Source organism: Amblyraja radiata, chromosome 24 (assembly GCF_010909765.2).
Source record: "Amblyraja radiata isolate CabotCenter1 chromosome 24, sAmbRad1.1.pri, whole genome shotgun sequence".
Taxonomy (NCBI): Eukaryota; Metazoa; Chordata; class Chondrichthyes; order Rajiformes; family Rajidae; genus Amblyraja; species Amblyraja radiata.
In genome coordinates, this window is record NC_045979.1 from 13,649,255 (window position 1) to 13,673,183 (window position 23,929).

Genomic DNA, 23,929 nt, shown 5'->3' on the forward strand with positions numbered 1-23,929 from the left:
TTTCCTCGACACCCTTCGTCTCCCTCCGTGACGCAGGGAGGCGTGTCCTGTACAGCTCCTCCTCCAAACCCTGCACTTCCTCACCCTGGTCCACCGTCCAGACACCAAGTGGCGGTCGGTGTTGCCTTCAGGTCGCGAGGGGGGCCCCCGGTGGGGGTCCCTCTACGCCGGGATTCTCCCCCTCTATATTGGGGCGGAGGGTATTGCACCGAGGTGTTCCCTGCAAGCTGTTTCCCTCACGGTTCACAGACTCGCTAGCCGCCTGCCACTTTTGCGGGCTGGAAGAGTCTGTGTACCACGTGTACATGGAGTGCGTGAGGCTGCAGCCACTATTTGAATACCTAACGGGGCTTCTCCTTGCCTTCCGGCTGCATTTTTCACCCACCATCCTCATCTTTGGACACCTGTGCGTAGGGGAGAGGGTAGGGCTGAAGATGTCCTGGTTGGGTTGCTCCTTGGGCCTGGCCAAGCTGGCCAACCGTGAATCAAGGCGCCAGGCGGTGGAGGGCTCTACCTGAGCCGGCTGCCTGCCCCTTTTCCGGGGATATGTCTGTGCCCGGGGGCAGTTAGAAAGGGAATACGCCCTGTCCACGGGCAACCTGAGGGATTTCCGGGACCGCTGGGCTCCGCAAGGTGTTGAATGTATTCTCAATAAGGATTGTATCATAGTTGTATAGTATGTTATTATGGATATATGTTAGTATTGTATTATGGTGGTGGGTTCTGGCTTGTTTTATTGTAGTGTAATTATTATTTTTTAATAATTTAATAAATTTTTGATTAAAAAAAAAGCTGGTTACCAAGCACGGAACTGGGCCCCTGCGCATCCCTCTACACTTGGATCCCCGACTTCCTCATCCACAGACCACAGTCTGGTCCTTGTAATTAACCTTGTAAACCTACGTTGCACTCCCTCAATAGTAAGAATGTCCTTCCTCAAATTAGGGGACCAAAACTGCACACAATATTCCAGGTGTGGTCTCACTAGGGCTCTACAACTGCAGAAGGACCTCTTTGCTCCTATATTCGATTCCTCATGTTATAAAGGCCAACATGCCATTCACTTTCTTCACTGCCTGCTGTACCTGCATGCTTACTTTCATAGACCGATGTTCAAGGACCTCCAGATCCCGTTGTACTTCCCCTTTTCCCAACTTGACGCCATTTAGATAGTAATCTGCCTTCCTGTTTTTACAACCAAAGTGGATAACCTCACATTTATCCACATTAAACTTCATCTGCCATGCATCTGCCCACTCCCCCAACCTGTCCAAGTCACCCTGCATTCTCATAGCATCCTCCTCACAGTTCACACTGCCACCCAGCTTTGTATCATCTGCAAATTTGCTAATGTTACTTTGAATCCCTTCATCCAATTCATTGATGTATATTGTAAATAGCTGCGGTCCCAGCACCGAGCCTTGCGGTATCCCACAAGTCACTGCCTGCCATTCTGAAAGGGACCCCTTAATCCCTACTCTTTGTTTCCTGTCTGCCAACCACTTCTCTATCCATGTCAGCACTCTACCCCCAATACCATGTGCCCTAATTTTGTCCACTAATCTCCTATGTGGGACCTTATCAAATGCTTTCTGAAAGTCCAGGTACACTACATCCACTGGCTCTCCCTTGTCCATTTTCCTCGTTACATCTTCAAAACATTCCAGAAGATTAGTCAAGCATGATTTCCCCTTCGTAAATCCATGCTGACTCTGAGCGATCCTGTTACTGCAATCCAAATGTGCGGCTATCTCATCTTTTATAATTGACTTCAGCATCTTCCCCACCACCGATGTCAGGCTAACTGGTCTATAATTCCCTGTTTTCTCTCTCCCGCCTTTCTGAAAAAGTGGGATAACATTAGCTACCCTCCAATCCGCAGGGACTGATCCTGAGTCTATTGAACATTGGAAAATTATCACCAATGCATCCACGATTTCTAGCGCCACTTCCTTAAGTACCCTGGGATGCAGACCATCAGACCCTGGGGATTTATCAGCCTTCAGTCCCATCAGTCTATCCAACACCATTTCCTGCCTAATGTGGATTTCCTTCAGTTCCTCTGTCACCCCAGATCCTCTGGCCACTACTATATCAGGAAGATTGTTTGTGTCCTCCTTAGTGAAGACAGATCCAAAGTACCTGTTCAACTCATCTGCTATTTCCTTGATCCCCATAATAAATTCACCTTTTTCATGCTAATTCACCCATTGATGATGTCACGGGGAGTCACAAGGGGCCCATTGATGAGGTCAGGGGAGGCATCGATGTGGTGACATTTACGTCCTTGCTCCAGCCCACAGTTCACTGGACGAAGCATCAGTGAAGCATGATTCGCCGAATACTGCTTTTGACTCTGGGCACGCTGGCTCTAATGGGCGGCTTGCCCAACTTCATGAAACAGGAGGACGACTTGGCTTACTGCTTGGGCACAGCCCCCTGCTCCCTGGCCTTCCTGTCAAACAACCCACTCAGCCTGCGTTGCCCAGCTGCCACTGAAGCACTTGAAGACTCCGTCTACTGGCAGTACCAGGACCTCAGCCAGCCTCAGACCAAACCCCGAACCTTCATCGGACCCGGGCACTTGAGGGTGTACCGTGGGCCAATGGGCAAACTGGGAAGCCGAGCTAAACTACGGAGAGGCTCCTTGATCATGAACAAGGCGGAGACCTCAGACACGGGCCTGTACCTGTGCAAGTCGGCTGATTCCATCCTAGCCGCCTACCAGGTGGATGTGCAGGACTCGTCTCTGCTTTACGTGTCCCACCAAGGGCTGGGGGAGAGCACAATGTCAAACTGGAGCCTGAGGGTGAACTTGGGCTCTTCCCAGTACATGGTCCGGCTCTACACCCGCTGGGGACCATGGCAGGACTGTGACCGATGCAAGGTGATGGGGGAGCAGAAGATGGTGGGCTTCTGCTACGCCAAGCTTAGCGAGATCGACAAGGATGAGGAAGAGGACGAGGAACTGGAGGTAAATGGCGCCACCTTGCCCTGCGGCCTAATGGAGCTGCACATTGTGCAGTCCTTGCCCCGGCGCGGCGCCGAGCTCCACTACCAGATGTGCCGCGAGCCGTGCGAGAAGGAGGAAATACCAACGGAGATCGTAGCCAATCTGTTGCCGGAGATTGGCGATTGGTGGTGGTCGGGTCGGGAGACTGCGTTCAACTGGATGAAGCCTCGCATGCTACTGCAGACGGTGTACCTCGACATCCACGACAACGCCCGGATGACATGCCCGGGTGCGTCGGTGTACACGCCCGTTCTATGGCAGCGCGACTCCACATTCATCACCCGTGGTGGCAACTGTAACGGGTCTCACCAGTTGGACGACACCACGGGCGGCGGCATCTACCAAATCGAAAGCGTGAAGCCCTCCGACCGCGGCATCTACCGCTGCTGGGTGCATGGGCATTGGGTCGCCTCCTTCCACCTCGAGACGCCCGAGCTGCCAGTAGTACGCCGCCGCGTCACCTGGCAACTGCTCAACGGCATGAGAATCTTGGTCGGCACGATCGCCATGGTCTTCGTGATCAGCGCCGTGGCTGAGACACTGTACGCCTGCTTGTTTGAGATCTTCTAGTTCAACTGCCTCCTCCAGAACATAAAAACCACAAGACACAGGGGCAGAATTAGGCCCACCTCCACCACTCTATCATGGCTGATTCATTTTTTCCTCTCAATTCTTGACCACTTCCAAATTCTTCTGCCCTCTCCCCGTAATCTTTTTTATCATTAATAATTACTTATCCATCTCCCAAGGACTTGGCCTCTCATGCCCCAGGCCATGGATGATTCAGCTGGGCTGCAGCAGCAGGGGCAAATGTGCAACTGGGCTGCGTTGGCTCCAGTGGAGCTGCAGTGTGAAGCGCCGAATAACATTGGTGCATGTGGGCTGCTTTCGGGAAATCAGTATGCTGCATGGTAGAGTGCCGACTGCATTGCTGCTGTGTCAGTGTTCATGCTGCATTGGAGCACAATGGGAGCAATGCCACCACCTTCAACGGTCACTGCCCGCTGAGCTGCCCTAGGGGCAGAGCTGCACTGGACACAGCCCTGAGCGACATGCATGTCAGCTTGCTGCAGTGAAGGGACATAGGCAGAAGGGAGAATACTCACACGGCTGAGCGTGGCCTCACCACTTTGGGGCTTCCGCAGTCGGCGGCACTTCCGCAATCAGCGTGACCTCAGCACTTACCAGAAATTACGCAATCAACGCGACCTGTCCACTAAGCGGAAGTCACGAAATGAGCGGGACGTTTGAACCAAATACAGTCGGACTTAATAAAGTATTTATTTCTTCCAAACACAGTTGGACTTAATAAAGCATTGCAGTTTCAAGCACAGGCAGGGCAGCAGGCCACACAACTCATGGCATTGTGATTAAGCCTAACAAATCATGTATTGCAAACACTTGGCAGACTCACAGTTCAGTTGATTCACAGCTTAGAATGAGAGTCGTGGCCTCTCCCTCGTGATCTTGCAGAGTGACCGAGACACGTCCAGGCATCCTTTAGTCCTCCCCCCCCCCCCTCCCCCCGGAAGGGGCGTTACCATCATTGCTGTGATTGACAGGTGAGAGGACCTCAAGGTTTTTTAAACACTCGTAACTTTTTTTTTCATCGATGGGAAACATCCTCGTGGCCTGTTCAGCAGAGGAGGACTTGTGTGAGTAAGATGGGTAAAAATCATAGCGATATATGGTTGCGTTTTTTCTGAAATCAATATACAGCACAGACAGGAAGTGGTCAAGTTGAGACTTTTAATTATATAGATGATGTGAACTGTTAAATAAAAATGATAAATAACAAATGTAGAGTTAGGATTAGGGTCAGTCAGTCTGTCGGTCAATCAGTCGGTCATTCGGATATTCGATCGGTCGGTCAGTCAGTCGGTCGGTCAGTCATTCAGTCAGTTGGTCAGTCGATCAGTCAGTCGGTTGGTCAGTCAGTCAGTCAGTCGGTTGGTCAGTCGATCAGTCTCGGTCAGGCTGTCGGTAGGCCGATGGACGTTGTGGAGGATCGGTCGGGCCGCCAGGCCGCCGGTGGTTGCTGAGAGTAGTGGTCAGTTCGGTCAGGTTGCCGGTGGGTGCTGAGTGTGGTCAGTTGGGCTGTCGGTAGGCCAGTGTTGCAGCAAGTGAGCGGGCGGACTGACGGAGCCAGAACTATGTGGGTGCAGAAAGTGGCCCGGGCTGCGTGCAGCGCCGTGCTGCTCCCCACAATCATCACCACTATGATCCAGAAGGACATGCTGGCCGAAGTGGACGCGCTGCTGGGCCACACGTATGGAGCCCACAGCCGGTCCCAAAGCGGCACCAGCTCCAGCCGTGGGGAGCTCTGGAAGGGGGGCAAGTTAGGGTTACAGTTAGGCATTTTCCTGTCAGTGGAAGATGCCTCAGCCTTCCCCCAGCCTGGCATTGCCTTAGTCCCACTATGGCTGTGACCTCCACTCTGCACACTGGCAGTCAGTGTGGTTCAGTAAACGGGGGAACCTACAGGAACTGCCCTCACCTCTTAATGCGGCTGGTTCTGGAGCCGGACCATTGCGGCAGTCTCATTCAAAATACACACACAATTATTTTCATTATATTATACATATATATATATATATATATGTGTGTGTGTGTGTATATATATATATATATATATAGTATATTATATATATATATATATATATATATATATATATATATAGTATAATTATATATGGTTTAAATAGACCAGCCAGAATTAGGCTCCCCATGGTGTAATATGGGCATTGGACACTAGATGGCAGAATTTTTTAATCTCATTTTCTAATTAAATTAATTAAATAATGTGCAACGTTTAGCACTGACAAGTTAGGACTTTCTTCCCAATTATATTTTATCTAAATCTGTGCAAAATTTAATGTAGTTCCGAGGTCATGAAAGTTAAATTCTAGACACATTTTCGGTGAGGCTGACGTTCACTTGCACCTCCTCCAACCTCATCACTGCACCCGCTGTTCCAGGTGCCAACTTCTCTACATTGGCGCTACCTAACGCAGGCTCGGTGAACAGTTCGCTGAGCACCTCCGCTAAGTCAGTCTTAGCCAACCTGATCTCCCGGTGGCCCAGCACCCACGCCCCCCCCCCCCCCCCCCCCCATTCCTAATCTGACCTTTCTCTCCTGGGCCTCCTCCATTGTCAGAGTGAGGCCCAGTGCAAATTGGAGGATCAGCACCTCATATTTTGCTTGGGTAGTTTACACCCCAGCGGTATGAACATGGACTTCTCTAACATGTGGTAGCCCTTGCTCTCTCTCTTCATTTCCCCCCTTCCCATTTCTCTCACTGGTCCCACTGTCTCCGCCTACATTCTTTCTTTGTCCTCCCCCCTCCCCTGACATCAGTCTAAAGAAGGGTATCGACCTGAAACGTCACCAATTCCTTCTCTCCATATATGCTGCCTCACCTGTTGAATTTCTCTAGCATTTTGTGTCCACTGGCCGCACCAATTTCTCCCCTCTTGCCTGCCTCCATTAACATTCCTTCCTCTGGCTTCACAATTTGCAACTCTTTAATCCTCTTCAGTCTCACACCAGCGTTTAGCAGCTAACATATTTTTCTTAGATAAATCAAAACTCGTTCCTTGCGTTTCTTCGGATCCAAATGGTTGCTAAATCCCAGTCAGTAATCACACTATTTAACGTGACTTTGATGTGAACGGAAGAATAGAATCTGAAGAATAGTAGCCGCGGTCACGTGGCTCTGGAGGGGCTGCTGTTTTTCACGCGGAAGTTGAGTGCTGACCACCGTTGTGGCCAGACGTGTTGTAAGAACCTGTAAGCTAAGAAACTATTTTCAGAATAAAATAAGTTACAAAACTTAGTTGTCGTTCTTGCGAACGCCAAATTTGTGACCCCGACCTGTCTAGTCATCGGTACACAAAAATGATGGATAAACTCAGTGGGTGCAGCAGCATCTAGGAGCGAAGGAAATAGGCAACGTTTCAGGCCAAAACGCTTCTTCAGATTGATGGGGGGAAGGGGGGGGTGCGGGGAGAGGAAAGGAAAAAGGAGGAGGAGGAGCACGAGGGCTGAGGGAGATAGGAAGGGGAGGAGACAGGAAGGGCTAACAAAATTGGGAGAATTCAATGTTCATGCCACCAGGATGCAGACGCCCCAAGCGGAATATGAGGTGCTGTTCCTCCAATTTCCGGTGGTGCTCGCTCTGGCCTTGGAGGAGGCCCAGGACGGAGAGGTCGGATACGGAATAGGAGGGGGAGTTGAAGTGCTGAGCCACCGGGAGGTCAGCTTGGTTAATGCGGACCGAGCGGAGGTGTTCAGCGAAACAATCGCCAAGTCTATGCTTGGTCTCACCAATGTAGATCAGCTGACATCTAGAGCAGCGGATGGAATAGATGAGGTTGGAGGAGATGCAGGTGAACCTCTGTCGCACCTGGAACGACTGCTTGGGTCCTTGAATGGAGTCGTGAGGGGAGGTAAAGCGACAAATGTATCATCTCTTGCGGTTGCAAGGGAAAGTGCCCGGGGAGGGGGTGGTACGGGAGGGAAGGGAAGAATTGACAAGGGTGTTAGGGAGGGAGCGGTCTTTGCGGAAAGCTGACAGGGGGAGATGGGAAGATGTGGCTAGTGGTGGGGTCACGTTGGAGGTGGCAAAACTGACGGAGGACTACTTGTTGTATGTGACGGCTAGTGGGGTGAAAGGTGAGGACTTGGGGGACTCTGCCCTTGTTGCGAGTGGGAGGATGGGGAGAGAGGGCAGTGTTACGGGGTATGGAAGAGACCCTGGTGCGAGCCTCATCTATGGTGGGGGAGTGGAACCCCATCAGTTCCCTGAAGAACGAGGACATTTCAGATGCCCTAGTGTGGAACGCCTCATCTTGGGAGCAGATGCGGCGTAGATGGAGGAAATGGGAGTAGGGGATGGAGTCCTTACAGAAAGCAGGGTGGGAAGAAGTGTAGTCCAGATAGCCATGGGAGTCAGTGGGTTTATAGTGGATGTAGGTCAGAAGTCTATCACCTGCGATGGAGATAGTGAGATCAAGGAATGGTAGGGAAGTGTCGGAAATGGTCCAGGTGTATTTGAGTGCCGGATGAAAGTTAGTGGTGTGGCGGATGAAGTCGGTCAGTTGTGTGTAGGTGCAGGAGGTAGCACCAAAGCAGTCGTCGATGTAGCGGAGGTAGAGGTCGGGGATGGGGCCTAGGTACGCCTCGAACAAGGATTGTTCAACGTACCCGACAAAGAGGCAGGCGTAGATAGGGCCCATGCGCGTGCCCATAGCTACGCCTTGTATTTGGAGGAAATGGCAGGAGTCAAACGAGACATTATTGAGGGTAAGGACCAACTCTGCTAGGCGGAGGAAAGTATCAATGGCCAGGTATAGGTTGCTTCTCCGGTCGAGGAAGAACCAGAGGGCTTTGAGAACACCCTGGTGGGGGATGGAGGTGTAGAGTGACTGGACGTCCATGGTGAAGATGAGAGGATGGGGACCTAGAGAATGGAATGTGCGGAGACGACGGAGAGTGTCTGAGGTGTCTTGAACATAGGTAGGGAGGGATTTAACCAAGGGGGATAGGATGGAGTCAAGGTATGTGGAAATGAGTTTGGCAGGGCACGAACAGACAGAGACAATGGGTTTACCGGGACAGTCAGGTTTGTGGATTTTGGGGAGAAGGTAAAATTGTTATGCTGACTATGACACAATCCATATAGACACAAAATGCTGGAGTAACTCAGCGGGGCAGGTCGCATCTCTGGAGAGACCTTTCTCTCGACCTGAAACGTCACCCATTCCATCTCTCCAGAGATGCTGCCTGTCCTGCTGACTTACTCCAGCATTTTGTTGCTATCTTCGGTTTAAACCAGCATCTGCAGTTCCTTCCTATGACACAATCCATCTTGGTCCAGCTGTGGACTTAATTGTTTGACATATAATTTCTTATGCTATTGATTTTTACTCAATGTTGGCAATGTTTAAAATGTAGAAGATAGAATATAGAGCAAGACAGCAAAGGCATAGGCTCTTTGGCCAACCATGTCTACATGGTTGTCTATCTGATGTCTATCTAAACTACTCCCATCAGCCTGCACATGGCCCATGTCCCTCTATGTGTAGGAACATGCAAGTTTACACCAAAGATAGACACAAAATACTGAAGTAACTCAGCAGGACAGGCAGCATCTCTGGAGAGAAGGAATGGGTGACGTTTCTTCAGTGTTTGAAGAAGGGCCTCAACCTGAATTGTCACCCATTCCTTCTGTCCAGAGATGTTGCCTGTCCCGCTGAATTACTCCAACATTTTGTGTCTATGTCTCTCTATTCTTCGCCTGTTTATGTATCTGTCCAAAAGCCTCAAATGCTGCTATTGTATCTGATTCTTTCACCAACCTATCAGTGCATCACGGACCCCTACCAATTTCTCTGTAAAGAAAACCTCCCTCGCACATTTCATTTAAACTATCCCCCTCACACCATAAATCTATGCCCTCTAGTAGTTAACATTTCTCCCACAGGGTAAAGGCGCTGTCTATCCAATTATATCTATGCCTCTTGTGATTTTATTTCTACCAGTTTATTCCTAAGCCTCTGTCACTTCTGAGAAAATGATCCAATTTTTTCTCCAAACTCTCCCATTTGCTCCATTCTAGATTTACAGTGTAAATTTAAAATGGGCTTGAGTTGAGTTCATTAGTTGTATAGCAACAATAATACCGCACAGCATGCCTTACATACTTGGAGTACACAATGTTCAAATTGCTCACAACATGCCAATTCAGATCTGGTGCAACCAGAATTTTTGGTTAAAACCAATTCCCTACATCTCTTCATCTGTTCCCTTCATTGAAATGTTTCCTTCATCAAAGTATAATTTCCCTATCATTGATTAACTTTTTCAAGGCATCTGAAGGTGCAGATCTGCCATTCTGATGAGTATGAAGGAACTGCAGATGATTTATACTGAAGATAGACACAAAGTGTTGGAGTAACTCAACAGGTCAGGCAGCATCTCTTGAGAAAAAGAACAGGTGATGTTTTGGGTCAAAACCGTTCTGCAGACTGGTCTCAAGTGTGGGTCTGAAGAAGGGCTCCACCCCGAAACATCACCTGTTCCTTTGCACCAGAGATGCTGCCTGACCCGTTAAGTTGCTCCAGCACTTTGTGTCTATCTCTGGCATTCTGATGATGTAGGCTAGTGAATTCATTCAGCAAATTAATGTAATAGAATGGGAAACAAATGGCAGTTTATATGAAGTGTGAGGAGCACAAACTGAAAAGTTAACTTTCAAAGACCAAGGAAGATATCAATGTGGCAGAATGAACTGCAGATGCTGAAGTCTTGAATAGATGAGACAGAGGTTGACATGCATAACATCCATCACTACACCTCCTCCCTCGCCTCAATCCAGGGACCCCAGCAGCCCTTACAGATGAGACAGAGGTTTCCACGCATCTCTTCTAACATCTACCTTTTACTCAAGATATCAAGTTCAAATTCAAATTTATTGTCACATGCACCAATTAAGGTACAGTGATATTTGAGTTACCATACAGCCATATTAAGTGAAAAGCAACAATACACGCAGCCACATAAAATAAAATTTAACATAAACATCCACCACAGCTTAATTTACATACCATACTGTGATGGAAGGTAATAAAGATAAATAATCTTCTTCCTTGTTCGCCCGTGGTCGGGGCTGTTAAACCCTCCGCAGTCGCCGCTGCCGATGGTCTGATGTCTGAAGCCCTTGCGACGGGATGATCGAAACTCCGGCGTTGGGATAGATTGGAACACTCTGCGCAGCATGGAGCTCCCGAGTCAGCCTCTTCGTCGAGTTAAGTGATTGAAAAAAGTTTCCCCCGATCCCCCCCCCCCCCCCACATAAAACAGACCAAGAAACACTAAATCATACTTTTAAAACATACTTAAAATAGTGAAAACAGAGAGGGGACAGACAGACTGTTGGCGAGGCAGCAATTGCGGTTTCGCCACCTGGTCAAAATATATTTGACATAGAATTGAGTAACAAGTTGTCATGTCAGATAATGATAAAAGTTCAAGGATTTCCCTTTCTTATATATGTGAGGGATACATTGACACACCAGAATGGTGTTGTAACCGGACATTTTAGTCATTTCCACAGACTACTGAAAAAAGATTGGGAAAATCCCCGGCTGTGCTATTTTCTTATTAATTTCTTATGATTTAATTATTTTGTATTATTTTAAATCGTAATATGAAAAAGTATTGCGCCAAATTATTTCTGTTTTTATTGTGATAAAAAGATATGAAGACTGGGGAACGTTGGGTCAGTTAATGGAAATGTCTCGATGACAGTCAGAATTTTGGTCATCCTAAAGGATGTGAATTCAGGTGGATAAATGTCCTGGTCCTCAGATATATCTGAGGACATGGTGAGAAGGTTGAGAAGAAATTGTAGGAACTCTGGCTGAGATATATCACGACAAGATATGCAGCACCTAAACTGTGGAATAGCATCCCGCTCCTCATCAGAACTGCACCCTCCATCACCTTTAAGTCACGACTCAAAACCTATTTCTACACCCAAGTGTTTTTGAACCCTGCTGAGGAGGCGCTGTAAACATTTTATGTATGTATCATTAGGTCTGTCTACAGTTGTATTTATCAAATTTAGTACCTGCACTGATGTGAAGCACTTTGGTCAATGTGAGTTGTTTTTAAACGTGCTATACAAATACATTTATTATTATTATTATTATTATTATTATTATTATTATTATTATTATTATTATTATTATTATTATTATTATTATAAGAATGAGTATTAAACAGATGTGGTGCAGGAAGACTGGAGGGTGACTGATGTTCCGCTTCTATTTAAGATGAAATGAGCTGCAAGGAAAAACTTGGGAACTATATCCATAATTTGAACACCTTCTTACATTCGCTTCTTTTCCTCCAACATGAATATTTCAAGATCAATTTTGAGGACACCGGAAGTAGATGCCAAAAAAGACTAATTCCCTGAGTCTACCTCCAGTGAATCATCTTTGCATCCCCACTCTCTAAGGCTATTCATCTTCACGCTTTGTTCCCATTTATCTGAAGTTTCTGTTTTACTTCAATATAACCTGTTATTTGCAGATAATCGTGCTGTTGCCCTGTTATGAAGTCCAGTGTTCAAGAATATTGCTGAATATTGGCTGAACGTATTTTCCGTTGGCATCTGGTATCTTCAACTCTTGCAAGGACGAACGGTACTATTTTAAGAATTACTGCTTGGCTCTCTTGACGTATCCTGGGGCTACATTGAACCAAAGCATTCGGTTTGACAGTATATTTATGACATTGCCAATGTTATAATCCCTTTCATTATCGTTATTTCTAAGCTTTTAATCTTCACCTTGGGTCTATTTTTCGTGTAACATAATATTGCTGCAGCTCTAATTTATGCTGAGGTCTCTGATCTGTGTTGCAGAAGAAGAGAGATAACAATTAGTCTCAAAGCTCGAAGGAAACTAGTTTGGATTTCCTCCTGTGGTCATTGAAACTCACTAGAACATAGTTTATCATAAAAATTATTGATTGCTGCTGAGGAAAGAATGTCACGTTGAATAATGTTTCATGTTCCTCAATATCACCTACAGAGCACTATCAGATTCCTAAAGTCTCTAACAAGGTGGGTAACTGTTTGAGGTCATATTTGAGGGCAGCATAAGCAAATGCCTTGAAGAAACCAAACTGTCGTTGAGCTCTTGTATCATGAGGAAACTCAGAAGTGCGGCATATGTTGGTTTTACAATCAGCTCGAGGATAAACGAGAGGGAAAGCAATGGCAATAGTCACCTTCATGGCCATAACTATTCACAGACTGTTACTCTTACATAGAACATGGATCAGTACAGCACAGGAGAAGGTTCTTCGGCCCACAATGTTTGGGCCAAACATGATGCCATGTTACATTATTTCTCTAATCGAGTCATAGGGCCATAGAACACAGAAACAGGCCTTTCGGCCCAATTTGCCCAACCGACCAAGATGGCCGTCTGCACTAGTCCCACCTGCGCTCGTTTGGTCCATATCTTTGTAAACCTTTCCTATACGTGTGCCTGTCCAAATGTCTCTCAAATACTGTTACAATACCTGTCTCAACTATCTTCTCTGGCAGTTCGTTCCAAACCCACCTCCCCCTGTGGGAAAATTTGCCTCTCAGGTTCCTATTAAATCTTTCCCCTCTTACCTTAAACTTATGTCCTCTGGTTCTTAATTCCCCAACTCTTGAGTTAAAGACTCAAATAGTTAAGAGACAAAGTAAAATAGTTCGGAGCCAACCCTAACTATTTCCCTAATTATCTTACACCTCTATGAGCTCACCACTCTTTCTCCTGCTTCATAACTATGAGATGCTAGACGCATTGCAGGTTTACTAAACACATCACTTAAACAGCATAGTCAGTCGCCATTACCAAGTTTTACGCTTTGTCTTCACTGTATTGTATTGTATTGTATTCTTTACAATTGTCATTGTCTCAGTTAGAGACAACGAAATGAATTTCCCTTACAGGCAGTATCATAAAAAATAAATAAATAATAATAAATAATAAAACATATTAAAAATAAAATAGAATTTAAAAAAAAAAGCACAAACGCTGAAAGTCCACGACACAACATAACACAATGGCACCAAGGTGAAATAGCACCCGCAGTCGCCGCCCCGGTTGGCCCGATGTTCAGGCCCTCACGCCGGGCTGATGAAACACCGACGCCGAACCCCGACGGTGAACATCCTCCTCCTCAGCGGCCCGGACCTCCCAATCAGCCGCCTCCCGCAGCTCCCGAGTCCGCAGCTCCCGAGTCCGCAGCTCCCGAGCCGGACAGAGTCGCAGGACCCCACGATGTTTGTCAGCGCCGCCCGCGTTGGGAGCTCCGCAAACCGCAGCTCCATGATGTCGGTGCAGCAGGTCCAGCACTCCGGGCTCCAGACGGCGATCCCAGTTGCAGACTCCCAGAGAATATGACCTCAACCAGCCACACTGGGTGGAGCATTCTACTGGAGAACCACTGCATTGATGTGGCGAAGGTCATCACATGATTGCCCCTGACACCATCCAACACCGACTCATGTGCTGGCACTGTGAGGGGTGATGAGATAGATTAGAGATGTAGAATACATGTGGAGAGAGACACAAAATGCTGGAGTAACTCAGCGGAACAGGCAACATCTCTGGAGAGAAGGAATGGGTGATGTTTCAGGTCGGTACCCTACTTCAGGTCTCGACCCGAAACATCACCCATTCCTTCTATCCAGAGATGCTGCCTGTGCCGCTGAGTTCCTCCAGTATTTTGTGTCTATCTTCGGTGTAAACCAGCATTTGCAGGTCCTTCCTACACATGTGGAAAGACATCCGGCACAAGGGGGCAGCAGTCATCACCAGAGAGTGAGGGGGAACTGATGTGCAAGTTTGCTGCAGGGGGGGGGGGTCACTCGTTAGCTCTACTCCAGGGGATTTATATGAGGACTAGGACAGGGGAACTGATTCAAGAAGGTTGCTGCCAGTGCATGTCGAAAATCTTGGCAGCAGTTTTTCATACCTACAGTTCTCCGCCCCAGAGAGTTGTAGATGCTGAGCGGAGTACTTTGAAACATTTGGAGTAGTCTGCACAGAGAACTGTTGTTGTACAGTAACCAACACAATAAATGCACAAAATGCAAGTAAAATTTCATATTGCAAAATAAATGATGCAACTTAGAAATTTTGAATTCCAAAGTTAATGCAACACATCTGGCTGTCTCATCATGTCGTGCTGACGTATGCTGTCCTGCGGGTGACGACCGGTTAGGGTTAGGGACCACAGGTGGGCTGTAAAATATTCTTCCTTCAATGCATGGATTTTAAACATTAATATATTAAAATTAATACAATAAAATCAATTGTGCAAATGAAAAGATGTCGGTCCAGTTTTATTTACAGATGTATGGGTCCGCTTCCAGATCCAATCACCATCTCTAACTTTTCACAGGGATGGATTCAGTGAGTGTAACTGAACTCCTCTCTCCCCTCCACGCCCCGCTTCCCTCCTCCCGCCCCAATCCCTCCTTCTCCACTACCCCCCCCCCCCCCACCCTTCTACTCCCCCCTTCTTCCCTTCCCCCCGCTCCACTCTTCTCCCCCTTCGCCACATCACAGGGCACTCACTTAACTTTTTCCCCCTGTTGCCAGCCGGGCAACCTAGGCAGCTTTTTAGGTTGTCAAATGACAGTTTAGGTGGTCATTTAAGACGGCTTGCATGACGCGTGCATTAATGTGCTTGGACGAAGTACGTAGTTACCAGTCGGAACTATGCTCAATGAAGCATTCACATATTCTTTCTGCTTCAAATAGTCACAAACTAAACATATTCACCAATCAAGACATGATATATACCACAATGACATGCAGCAAAATTATAATACAGTATCTCAACACTTTTTACACTGCAATTAATGCAATTTCTATTATTTCTTTCCACTTCCAAACAAAAGTGTGGTTGGATTATTCAGCGTATGATCAACGTGTGTCAATAAATCCTGGACCATGGTAACATATATGCTTAACCATGCACACTACAGATTGATGCAAGCATGTTTTTTGTGAAGGACCAAAAATTATCATGACATGGCCATAGCATGGGTCGTTATTGCTATTGGTACATAAACACTCTCGCTTCCCACATAATTTATCCACAACAAAATATACAGGTTGCAAGGAATGCAGCCCGGACAGTTCCAAACCTCCTGCACCCAGAATCCGCCAAATGATTCGAACATGGCCAAACCCAGCCCAAAACCTCCATATGTATAAGCAAGGAATTGCAAATGCTGGTTTACACCAAAGATAGTCACAAAATGCTAGGCTAACTCGGCGGGACAGGCAGCATCTCTGGAGAGAGGGAATGGGTGACGTTTTGGGTCAAGACCCTTCTTCAGACAGACCCTTGATCGGAAACGTCACCTATTCCTTTTCTCCAGAGATGATGCCTGACCCGCTGAGTCACTCGAGCATTTTGTCTCTATCCCGAACATCCATACATTATATGTGTTCAGAGATTTTCAAACATAACTTAAGTGCATGAGACCTACTGCATTTCAGGTGTAAATTATGGTTGCACCTTTTTCTTTTGCATTCACCGGTAGATTTACTTATGAAATTGCAGTCCACAATTATGCACTCCCCATCCATCGATCAAATTAAAAGCCTTGGTGCTTCAGAAATAAAAGAGTCACTATCTAGGCACGAAGAATGAGCACATTTGATGTAAGGGTAGACACAAAAAGCTTGAGTAACTCAGCAGGATAGGCAGTATCTCTGGAGAGAAGGAATGGGTGCTGTTTTGGGTCGAGACCCATCTTCAGACTAGTCAGGGGAAAGGGAAACAAGGGTTATAGACATATAAGCGTGATGGTGGAATTATATTTACTACCTCTCAATGCTCATTACCAACCCGAGAAAAATGAACTGATTCTATCAATCAATCAATCTTTATTGTCATCTTGCAAAGCAACAGTTGTACAGTGCAAAATGAGAAGACGTTTCCCAGGGAATGCGCATCGCACATGAAACTTAAAACATTTCACAGATAATAACAGTAAAAACAATCCATTCCCTGATGAAATAGTATAAATAGTTAAAAGCTAAGATGACGGTGAGCACAGTCGCAGCAGCCCCTCGGGAGATTGTCGGATTCTACAGAACACAAATATAAATTCAGGAGAGTTGCATGAAGGAAATAATGAACCTTAAGATTCGTCGAAGATACATTATCCGCAACGACCAATAATCATAGATTAACGGAATATTGCAGGAAACAAACTTTTCAAAGTAAAATGGAATATATTTATTGGAACAACAATGGGTCAATCTTAAATATATATTAATTGGAAACAGCAATAGGTAAATATAGTTAAAATATCTGTAGCAGCAGTGCTGGAGTGGTTATTTGTGCACCCTTGGGTGCTGCTGCTGTACTTGTGCACCCTTGGGTGCTGCTGGTGTAGTTACTTGTGCACCCTGGGGTGTTGCTGGCGAGGTTGCTGTTTCTCCCTGGAGTGCTGCTGGTGTGGTTACTTGTGCACCGTGGGGTGCTGCAGCCTCTGTCCCCTCCGCTAATTCTCCCCCTTCCGACGTTGCTGCTCCCGTTGCCAGCCCCTGCTGCTTGTCGCCCCGGCCCCTAGAGCAGGGCAGCAGCCAACGGACCAGGCTGCCAGTGCCCTTGAAACTGCGGGCGCTGTTGGTGGCCACCGCAGGAGGGGAAAAATAGGAGTGGCCAGTAGACACAAAATGCTAGAGAAACTCAGCGGGTGAGGCAGCATCTATGGAGAGAAGGAATTGGTGACGTTTCAGGTCGATACCCTTCTTTAGACTGATGTCAGGGGAGGGGGGAGGACAAAGAAAGAATGTAGGCGGAGACAGTGGGACCAGTGAGAGAACTGGGAAGGAGAGAACTGCCCCATCCTCTTCCTGCCCTTCCACCTCCTCTTCCCCCTCTCCTTCCGATCTCCCCCCCTCTCTCCAACCCCCCTCTCTCCCCTCATCTCCCTTCACCCCTCTCTCCCCTCATCTCCCTCCCCCCCTCTCTCCCCTCATCTCCCTCCCCCTCTCCCGCTTACTCTTTCTCTGCCCTACTCGCTTCGCCCCTCGAGATAGGTTGGGGATGGGGTAAAAGGAGCCAATGAATAATATTAATATAATATCAAGGGGGGTGGTTAGTGTGTGCGTGTGCTGTGGGGGGGGTGGTTAGTGTGTGTGTGACGCCGCAGCCTCCTCTCCCCCCCCCCCCCCCCCCCCGCAACCGCGTGTTGAATGGACAGGACGCTCTTCCCCTCTCCCCTCCCTTCCTCCTCCCCTCTCTCCCCCCTTCCCCCTCCCTCCCTTCCCCCTCCCTCTCTCCCCCTTCCCCTCCCTCCCTCCCCTACCTTCCCCTCCTCCTTCCCCCTCCCCCTACCTTCCCCCTCCCTCCCTCCCTCCCCTACCTTCCCCCTCCCCTACCTTCCCCCTCCCCTACCTTCCCCCTCCCCTACCTTCCCCCTCCCCACTTTCTCTTCCCTTCCCCCTATGCCCCCTTGCCCCCCCACCCCTTTCCCCTCCTCCACCCTCATTCTCCCCATCTCCAACCCCCCTCTCCCCTCCTCCGACCCCCTCTCTCCCCCTCCCTCTCCCCTTCCTCTCCCCCCACTCTCTCCCTCTTCCTTACCCTCTCTCTCTCCCTCACTCTCCCTCTCTACCTCTCCCCCCCTCTCTCTCTCTCACCCCCTCTCTCCTCCACTTTCTTCCCTCCCTCTCTATCCCCCCCTCTCTCTCCCTCACCCTCTCTCTCTGTCGCACATTCACGAACCACAACTGTCAACGTTCGCCCCCCACACACACCTGTCAACGTCCGTTAAACCTCACGGTCCTTGCGCCCAATCGCACCTCCCATCAGCTGTTGACGCCCGTTATTTCCAGCTCGCTCCAGAATATTCTTCTCCAACGGTCATTCGGACTTCGTTTCTCGACAGAGCACCCCTAGCGAAGTTCTGATTCTGATTTTTACAATCTAAACGTTCGCAATAACTAACCCCATCTCCCCCTCCCATTCCGACCTCTACTTCCCCCTACACATGTGACTAGGGACATCCCCTACACATGTGACTAGGGACACATCCCCTACACATGTGACTAGGGCCACATCCCCTACACATGTGACTAGGGACACATCCCCCTACACATGTGACTAGGGACACATCCCCTACACATGTGACTAGGGACACATCCCCTACACATGTGACTAGGGACACATCCCCCTACACATGTGACTAGGGACACATCCCCCTACACATGTGACTAGGGACACATCCCCTACACATGTGACTAGGGACACATCCCCTACACATGTGACTAGGGACACATCCCCTACACATGTGACTAGGGACACATCCCCTACACATGTGACTAGGGACACATCCCCCTGCGCATGTGACAAGGGGGTCTCAGCACCACATAATCCCCCCCTCACACGTGGCCCTTTTCCAGAACATTCATCTCCAACGGTCATTCGGACTTCATTTCTCGACAGTCCCCCTGAAGCAAAGTACCGATTCTGATTTTTACAATCTAAATGTTCGATTTAAACGCTGGATTTCTGCTGTTTATTTATTTTTCATTTGACAAGTTTGTTTTGAAAATCTTTTTATTTTTGATTACATTCATTATTTCGATTTACACTTTTTCCAAAAGGTAGACGCTGTAGACGATGTTTTCAATATTTATTTATATTTGAATAATTCTTTTTGAAAAGATTATTGCATAACTGTTTAAAAACGTGGCGCTTATTTGATCCACTCAACTGAAATCGTCTTGCGAGTAAACGGATAGGCAGTGAGGCACAAAGATTATAGAGACAGACAGAGAGAGAGGGGAGGAAGAGAGAGAAAGGCAAATGGGGCAGAGACCGAGATAGAGAGAGACAGGGAGAGAGAGAGAGAGAGAGAGAGAAGGGGCAGAGAGAGATGGGGAGAGAGAGGAACGATGGCACGTTATAACGCACAGCCGTCCCATTTTGACCGCCGCCGAACCCCGCACCGCACCATTGCACCCTTCTTCACGGCGGCCCAGCGATGTCTCGGCTCTGACAGTTCGAGGGATCTAATCGGTAACAACACTGAGAGCAGCCCCGGGCCGCCGCGCTCCCCGACTCGAATCTGAGGTTAAACTCTCGTGATGGGCCTGATGTGTCTCTCTCCCCATCTCTCTCTGCCCCTTCTCTCTCTCTCTCCCTCTTTCCCTACAGACCATATTTTGGAGACTCCTGCAGTACAGAAACAAAAACAAAAATGACAGAAGAACAAAAATTGGTGACTTTATTATTGTGGTAAGTTTAGATCTATTAAAAACAAAATCTAGTAACTTTCTAATGTACCAACAATCCTAGTTTCCCAATGAGTGTTGATAGGGGAACAAAAAATAACATTTTCAGGACAAAATAATGTCGACAGAAAACAATAATATTTCCTCACCTTTCTTTGTAGTTGGGGAACCTGAAGAAAGACAGGTTGAGTTGTCAACATTGGCGATTAGAGCAATTTACACCGAGCTGTAGATGTGGACGCCATGACGTGGACGTGTGGGGGCAGTCCAGTAAAATTGCGTCGACCATCACACACGTCATACTACGTGTTTTTTGCTGGGTGGCGCATCTTTCTCCTCTAGTAACTGGTGACACAGATCGGCGGCTCTCACACACGTGGCTCTCATCTCCCTCACTCCCTCTCTCCCCCTCACTCCCTCTCTCCCTCCCTCTCTCCCTCCCTCTCTCTCTCCACACCCCCCTCTCTCTCTCCACCCCCCCTCTCTCTCCCCTCTCTCTATCTCCCCATCCATCTCCCCTTTCCCCTCTCTCCCTCTCCCCTCCCCCCCCACTCTCTCTCCCCCTCCCTGTCTCTCCCCCCTCCTCCATCTCTCTCCTCCCCTCTATCTCCTCTTCCCTCTCTCCCTCCCTCTCTCTCCCACTCCTATTATGGGCTCTTGAGGTCATTTGTTTCCAGCCCTGATTTGTTTTGGACTTTTCTCACCTCTAGTTTATTCCCTACCGCCCCTCATCTCTAGTTTCAGTCTCAATGAAGGGTTATGACCCACAAGGTCACCTATTCTTTTTTCTCTAGAGATGCTGCCTGACCCGCTGAGTTACTCTAGCATTTAGAGTCTATCTTCGGTATAAACCAGCATCTGCAGTTCCTTCCTACACATTCTATGACCGCATTGGTTTTCCCATGTGCTCCTGTTTGTTCCCACATCCCCAACGTTTAGTTCAGTTTTGTTTATTGTCACAGGTACAGTGAAAAGCTACAGTGGAAATATGCTGGTAAGTCAATTGGCTACTTCCTGTACATTGCCCCCGGTGCTTGTGGGTGGCAGGAGAATCAACATAGCATGGATGAACATGTGAGAGAGAATGGGTTTCATGAAATGAGGAAGAATGGCACATTGATGTGTCTTGAATGTGTAGACTAATTTGACCGATAACCATCTTCTGTGTAGTAAGCAAATATAATAAGTATGAGATTCAACCCAATGTTTTTCTGGAGTTCGTTCAGTATTGACTGGATTTAATTTAGTTTAGTTTAGAGACACAGTGCGGACGCAGGTCCTGCGGCCCACCAAGTCCTCGCTGACCAGCGATCCCATACACTAGCACTATCCTACACACTGGGGACAATTTATCAAACCCAGGTCTCTGGTGCAATAAGGCAGCAACACAACTGCTGCACCACCATGCCACCCAACTATAAATTTATTACAATTAATTGATAGCGTTATGGATTATTGTATATTTATTTGTGCTTTTACATGAATGAGGCTGTGAAGGTGTAGCAAGTAACTAGCGTTCCCCATACACTATTTCTATCTTATAGATTAGGGGCAATTTACAGAAGCCAATTAACCCTACAAACCTGTACATCTTTGGAATGTGGGAGGAAACGGAGTGCCCGGAGAAATCCCACGTAGTCACAGGGAGAACGTACAAACTCCGTGCAGACAGCACCTGTAGTCAGGATTGATCCTGAGTCTCTGGTGCTATGAGGCAGCATCTCTACTGCTGCGCCACTGTGCCGCCCTGAAAAAAACAAATAAATATACTCCTCGGTAATCCACACCCTAGTTCAGTTTGGCCACCACTGGCCTCCCTATGATTTGTTAGGCATTTGCTTTCGCTGGTTGCCCTCTTGTGTCATTCAGCCTAATCATGGTCCACTTGTGGATCCATTGGAATGCAGCCTGGACAGTTCGAAACCTCCTGCACCCAGAATCCACCAAATGATTCGAACGTGGCCAAACCCAGCCCAAAACCTCCATATGTATAAGGAAGGAATTGCAAATGCTGGTTTACACCAAAGATAGTCACAAAATGCTAGGCTAACTCAGCGTCTTTGGAGAGAGGGAATGGGTGAAATTTCAGTCCACAATTATGCACTCCCCATCCATCGAAGAAATTAAAAGACTCGGTGCTTCAGAAATAAAAGAGTCACTATCTAGGCAAGAAGAATGAGCACATTTGATGTAAGGGTAGACACAAAAAACTTGAGTAACTCAGCAGGATAGCCAGCATCTCTGGAGAGAAGGAATGGATGCCGTTTTGGGTCGAGACCCATCTTCAGACTAGTCAGGGTAAAAGGAAACGAGATATAGACAAATAAGGGTGATTAGATTAGATTAAACTTTATTAAATTAGGGGGGAATTATATTTACTACCTCTCAATGCTCATTACCAACCCGAGAAAAATGAACTGATTCTACAGTACATGAATATAAATAAATAATGAACCTTAAGATTCGTCGAAGATACATTATTCGCAACGACCAAATCAATAATTATAGATTAAAGAAATATTGCAAGGAAACAAACTTTTCAAAGTAAAATTGAATATATTTAGTAGAACAATAATAGGTAAATATATATTAATTGGAAATAACAATGGGTAAATATAGTTAAAACTAGACCAAGTGCAGACCCGTTGGGTCTGTACCCCCAACGTGCGGTTGTGGGGGGGGTGGGGGCGGAGGCGGCATGCAGCGTCACACACACTAACTATCCCCCCCCCCCCCCCGCACTCACGCTAATTACCCCCTTGATATTATATTAATATTATTAATTTGCTCCTTTTACCCCATAACCACCCTATCTACTGACGCATAGCCCCCAACTTGCAGTCACATCTGGGGGGGGGGTGGGGGTAGAGAGTGAGGGCAGAGAGAGAAGGGGCAGAGACAGAGAGAGAGACAGAGACACAGAGAGAGGGGCAAGAGGGAGAGGGGGTGGAGAGGAGGAGAAGAGGGAGGGTGGGTGGGGGAGGAGATAGAGAGGGGGTGCTGAGAGGTGGGGAGCAGGGAGGGAGAGGGGAGGGTGGAGGGAATAGGGTAGGGGGTGGAGGGGAGGGAGGGTGGGAGAGAGGGAGGGGGTGTGCTGAGAGGGGGATGAGGTGAGGAGGGGGAGAGGTGGGGAGCAGGGAGGGTGGAGGGAAGGGGGTAGGGGTGTGTGGATGGGAGGGGGGGTTTAGGGGAGGGACGGTGGAGGAGGGGAGGAGGGGTAGAGAGGGGGGGAGAGGAGAGGAGGGGGGGAGAGGAGGGGGGAAGAGAGGAGAGGGGGGGAGGAGAGGGAGAAGAGGGGGGGGAGAGAGGAGAGGGGGAGAGAGGAGGGGGGGAGAGAGGAGAGGAGAAGGGGGGAGAGGGGGGGGGAGGGGAGAGAGGAGAGGGGGGATAGGAGAGGGGGGAGAGGAGAGGGGGGGAGAGGAGAGGGGGGGAGAGGAGAGAGGTGATTGAGACATTTGTTCAGTGTCATTCAGAGCTCAGAGTGACCTCCATATTGCAGAGACTGATTGAGGCACACCACTTCCTGGTTTTATAGGGGGGGGAGAGGAGAGGGGGGGAGAGGAGAGAGGGGGGAGGTGGGGGAGGAGAGAGGAGAGGGGGGGAGAGGAGAGGGGGGTGGGGAGAGAGAGGAGGGGAGAAAGAGAGAGAAAGGGAGGGAGAGAAAGAGAGAGGGATAGGGAGAGAGAGGAGGGGAGAGAGAGAGAGAGTGCCTTTTTACTTCAACTCAACCCCCCCAAACAACCATTTGCAGGCAGTGCTTTTTTACTTCAAACTAACCATATTTTTATGAGAGGAGGGGGAGGGGGAGAGGAGAGAGGGGGTGAGAGAGGAGAGAGGGGGGGTGAGGTGGGGGTGGGAGAGGAGGGGGGGAGAGGAGAGAGGGGGGGAGGGGAGGGGGGGAGAGAGGAGAGGGGGGGGAGCGGAGGGGGGAGAGAGAGGAGGGGGGGGGAGAGAGGAGAGGGGGGGAAGAGAGGAGAGTGGGGGAGAGAGGAGAGGGGGGGAGAGGAGGGGGGGATGGGGAGAGAGAGTAGGGGAGAGAGAGAAAGGGAGAGAGACGGGGGGAGAGGGAGAGAAAGA

General features: G+C 48.3%; 1 protein-coding gene across 1 annotated transcript; it reads left to right on the forward strand.

Moving 5' to 3' along the window:
- The first annotated feature begins 2,329 nt into the window (after positions 1-2,329).
- LOC116986566 (protein FAM187B-like) lies at positions 2,330-3,583 on the forward strand. The gene has a single exon (XM_033042163.1). It carries the CDS (start codon positions 2,330-2,332, stop codon positions 3,581-3,583), a length of 1,254 nt encoding a protein of 417 aa, XP_032898054.1.
- The last annotated feature ends 20,346 nt before the right edge of the window (positions 3,584-23,929 follow it).

Excerpts from the sequence above, each read along its gene's own strand:
- LOC116986566 (XM_033042163.1), top strand. The coding sequence starts at position 2,330 with ATGATTCGCCGAATACTGCTTTTGACTCTGGGCACGCTGGCTCTAATG.